The sequence below is a fragment of the Loa loa genome (genome assembly GCF_000183805.2).
Source record: "Loa loa unplaced genomic scaffold supercont3.175, whole genome shotgun sequence".
Classification (NCBI taxonomy): Eukaryota; Metazoa; Nematoda; class Chromadorea; order Rhabditida; family Onchocercidae; genus Loa; species Loa loa.
Window position 1 is genome coordinate 21841 of NW_018108355.1, and position 5034 is coordinate 26874.

General features: G+C 33.4%; 1 protein-coding gene across 1 annotated transcript; it reads left to right on the forward strand.

The window, feature by feature from the left end:
• Positions 1-1452: 1452 nt before the first annotated feature.
• LOAG_12530 (fatty acid elongation protein 3) lies at positions 1453-3184 on the forward strand. Its single transcript, XM_003148043.2, has 4 exons — positions 1453-1621; positions 1759-1870; positions 2133-2382; positions 2755-3184. Exons 1-4 carry the CDS (start codon positions 1460-1462, stop codon positions 3038-3040), a joined length of 810 nt encoding a protein of 269 aa, XP_003148091.1. The 5' UTR covers positions 1453-1459; the 3' UTR covers positions 3041-3184.
• The last annotated feature ends 1850 nt before the right edge of the window (positions 3185-5034 follow it).

A 5034-nucleotide genomic window follows, 5' to 3' on the forward strand; every position in this document is an offset into this window, starting at 1 on the left:
CACACACAGAACAACACACACACACACACACACACACACGCAATACACACACACACACACACATATATACATAAACACGTGTCTACTTCAGTACTTTCAACAGCTCGCAACGAATAAGTTAATGGGTTCGGTATTAAACTACTGAAAGGTGTAGTTATTCCGTAGGAAAAATCGATGTTGAAATGGTATTGTCAGAAGCTTTTTGGTCGTAATTCTAACGTATATTTGAAGATAATCCCGATGATGATATTATATGTGGTAATTGATAGTTGGGAGACGTCTGAGGATCGTGAGCACCTCATGTCAACGGATGGGAGGTCGCTATCGAACTATCAGTAATTCCAGATTCCCTGGTGATTGTCGTCCTACTGATAAGAAAAAGAGTAGTAGCCTTAGAGTGGTGGAAGTGTGAATGAAGTAACGGTGAATTGTTGCCTCTCTTCTATTTCCCCGCCCTTCCTTTTCCCCTTTCTCTTTGTCGCCTTTCATTTGTCACAGTCAGGCATTCTTTCCTTTTCGTTTTTCTTTTTTTTTAATTTGTTTAGCCAGCTTGTTTAACGCAAAATTATGGAGTATATTAGCTTTTTTTTGTTAGTTTATGCATAAAGGTCAACGGTCAGGGTGGAAGACGGGAATGAATAATCGTACGAAACAAATGTTGCTGATGTAATTGTCCTTGCTATTAATGTTTTGTAAGTAAGTCCTGAAGTGATTATACTATAATTCGAACAGTTGTCGAAATTTTCAAATTTGGCTGGCAAATAATTGGATGATTAATTAGTATATTTCATTTTATTTTCTTGCAGAAATGCATTTCGAGGTCGTTGTACCGATATATTTGTAAAATAGTACAGTGTTTGATGATCTTTGCCTTTCTTCCAGTCAAAAATATGTGATGATTGTGATGTTATAACGCCAAAGAAACGATACGAAAGTACCGTAATGATCGTTTTTTGTTTTAAGAATTAAGTGGTAATTAATTACCTTCTCAATGACTTACATGGTGGGTTTGAAAATTTGGCATGTTTTTGTATAAGAAAAAGCTGCAAAAGCAGAAGTTTTGACACATTATTTTAGTGTAAATGGCAAAATTGGAAAGGGATTAGTTCACTTTGTATTTTATTGATAGGAATTTTGTGTTTTTTCGATTCCACTTTTCCCAAGTTTTCCTAGAAACTTGTTAAAAGCTTATTCTTCATAATTGGAAATAACTATTTTAAACTATCTATTTTTGTTGATTTCGGGAATGTTTTACTGAATTTAATCATTGTAAATCTCAAATGTGAGTGGGTACATGTATTTCCCTGAGATTTCCTGGATATCATGACAAATGTCCCAGATCTCCCTCTATGTTATAATTAGCTCGTATTATTTACGATATGCATGTCTTATCCACTGCTGCGTTGTACTGAGTGTCTAATCGATTCGGATGCTGACTGATCATTCCTTATATTTAGGAATGGATGAGTTGAAACGTATCGCTTTCACAGCACCATTTCGATATGAGGATGCAGTTCGTTACACCGGAACGCTGCGTAATTTTGCAATATATTTTTCTGTGCTGTATGTGATTACCATTTTCTCTATCAAACTTGTGATGACTCGATTTAAACCATTTCAGGTTTGTCATTTTATAACGGTTGTTTTAACTATGTTTGTTCGATAACAATTTAATTACTAAACGAAAAACAATAGTCGGTAACATTTTATTGGGAAAAAATTTTTGCAAGTACTTCAAATATAGCTTTTGATGTTTAGCTTACGCCAATGTTGAACTTTTGGAATACCTGGTTGGCACTGTTTAGTGTGATGGGATCATTTTTCTCATCAATTGCTCTTTTTTCGGAAATCTACAATCACGGTCTTGTAGGTATGCATACTTCTGCTTTTGACAATAAAGCAACATACTGTTATTTTCTCGATTCAACATAGTGTAAATCAACTCTTCGTTTATTATATGATCAATGGAATCAATGATTCATTACTTTTGCTTAATTTTATGAGCGAAATTATGGTATCAATGAGGTAGACATATGATCCACGGTGTCGACTGGTGCGGATGGCATACATGAGCTGTAACATAACAGATCATGTCTGAATGGCGTGCCCAAGCAAATTGATTTGTATTGCAGCATCGTATACGAAAATAGGCGATTTCTTTGAAGGAACCAGTGGATACTGGGCATGGCTGTTTTGCTTATCGAAATTTGCAGAATTCGGTGATACAATATTAATTGTATTACGTAAGAAACCATTGATCTTCTTACACTGGTACCATCATGTTTTGACTCTCAACTACGGCATCATCTCTTACAGTCACCATACACCATATAACACTTGGATTATATGGTTGAATTTCACAGTTCACAGTTTTATGTATAGGTAAGCTTTTTTTATTATTAGTAAGTTGTTTCACTGCATTCACCGAAGCCGTTTTTCATCAGCTGATTCTTTGACATCATTTAAGCAGCTGGTAATGTTTCCGTCTTACCTTCATTTTCTTGAGCGTTCGGTTTGCTTAATTTCGCAGGGATGCAGGATACATAAAATTGAAGTATATAAGTGGATCTCCCTCTGTTTCTTAAGTGTATATCTTTTTTAAATTGACATCCAAAAGAAATCCAGAAAGCGAAATATCGTTATAAGTGTAATAAAAGTAACAAAAATTTCCGCATTATATTTTCGTACAGATGTTGCAGATCTCTCTACTTGCTGTGTTTTTTGTTATAAATAATTCTTTCTTTTTTTTTACAGTTATTATTTCCTCCGATCAATCCAAATACGTGTACCAGCAACTATTGCACGTTCTATTACGTCTATGCAATTGCTACAGTTCATTATAACGTTGCTTATCCTTATGCATGTTGGCTATTTGATGGCTATTGGTGAAGCTGTCGATGGAACGCTAAGCACATATTTTCTCTGCTTGGGCATGGAAATTTCCTACGTTATACTTTTCGCTAATTTCTACTATCAGTCGTACGTGAAGGGTGGAGGAAAGAAATTCAAAGAAGAGAAAACGGCGATGAAAAAAGATTAGAATTGATGTTTTTTTTAAATTTTTTCTATGCAATATACCATGGTTTTCTGTGCCTGTCAATTGTGGGTCTTCTAAATCTAAATGGATTAGCTAATTTCACAACTAAAACTTCAACTTTTTTTTCACATGGAGCGGAAAATGGACAGAAATCAATCTCGGGATTTTCTTTTTATTGGATTTTGTGAAATTGCATTGTTATTTAAGATCAGTTAATTGTAATAATTCAGGTTGCTGAGCACTATTGGATATAAAAAAAAGGGTGTGAGGGGAGTAATTCTTATAGATTAATGAAAATGGGCGTGGGGAAGCCTATTCCTCGGACAGTTTTATTAGGTGGAGGTAATGTGTAAACAGATCTCTCAGGTCATTTTCTGAGGAGTTTTTTTGATAATACCCGTAGATGTTAGATGCTTTATCTCTTAAGTTTTTCTCGTGTTCCCCATCTGTTGTGGAACATCTGCTGTGGTTCAGTATACTTACTTGTGTACTATTTGTGTCAACATTCTTTTTTGTGATGCAGTGCATTGTGTTATGTTGCTACAGAATCACTGGAAGTTTGAAGGAAAGGCATCTTACATTTTTTGTTGAGAATAGAAATTCAAGACAAATTTCCTAGTTGTAATCGATTTCATAGTGAGAGCTTAACTGCGAGAAGAAAATGAGAATGTGGACAAGTGATACTGATATTCAACGGAAACAGTTTTCGTTGAATTAGTTTCATTCCCGCTTATTACTGGTTTCATCTACTTCTCTTGTCACCATCACTTAGCACTTCGTTATATCGATCATAGATTGAAGCAGTTTTATTATTACAACGCATTTGTTACACTGATATCATACCTGATACAAGCTCATTATAACTGAAATTTTCACATTTTTTCTTGTGTTGCATATCATAGCGAGTTAATATTTATTTTCATCACTTGCACTGAATTATGGATAACTCTGACTGATACATTGATATTCTCGCATTAACAATCCATTAAAAAGAAATATATTGCTTCTCTTTTGTTTTTCTTTTCTCCTAAAATTTAAAATATCACCGATGTTAACAGACTGATTGCATTATTTTGTTATAATTGGCATTGTTATATTTTAAAATCGAACATATAAAATTCGTTCGAATAAAGCTCTTTGAAATCATATCCTCCTTCTGTGTTATACAACGGATGAATGAGTAAATTAACTTTATCCTGAGTAATGCAACTTATTCTTGGAAGGCGAAAGGGGCGGTGATAGGTCGGAAAGGGATTTTGTCCTTGAACATTTTTAATCAATTACAGGAAGGAAGAGGCAAAATGTTAAGTTAGAGGTCATTCCCTTTATATCCACAAAATGGTAAAATGAATCAAAGATCGTTGCTTGTTTATTTGCAGTCATACTTTTTGGAAGGTAAGTTAGATCTAACTTCCTCCCGGAAACCGGTTCCAGTGTATTACACATTGATCTGCCGCGCTTCTCTGGGTCTATTCTCTTCTGGTTTTATTTCTTTGAAGAAGAAAATAATGTGAAAAAGATTGTTACAATTTTTCATTGTACATGAAACTTTTTTGACTACCTGTTTTAGATAGCATTAATACTTGCTATTTCGACCATACTGAAAGATTTCATTAATTTTCAAATATGCATTCCAAACTAATTTCTTCCAAATATGTATTCCCCGTTGATTTAATCAAAATTGCTTTTTGTTTATTAATTTGAAAAAAAAATAATAAATCGTTACATTTTATAATTCCTATTTTTCCTTCCCTATATCTACTTCATTTTATTCATCATAATCATACATGAATATATAGTAGCATCAGATAAGAATATTTGAGATCATTGGATCATGCTACTACTTATAATTTACTTCTTAATCATGTTATAATCAAAAATTTTATCAATTAATCAATGAATTCTTATTTATAATATTTTTTAATTCTTTGTCAAAAGGACAAAAAAAAAAGCAATGTAACTATTTTGTCGTTGCTAAATTTTGGACGTTTTTTTTT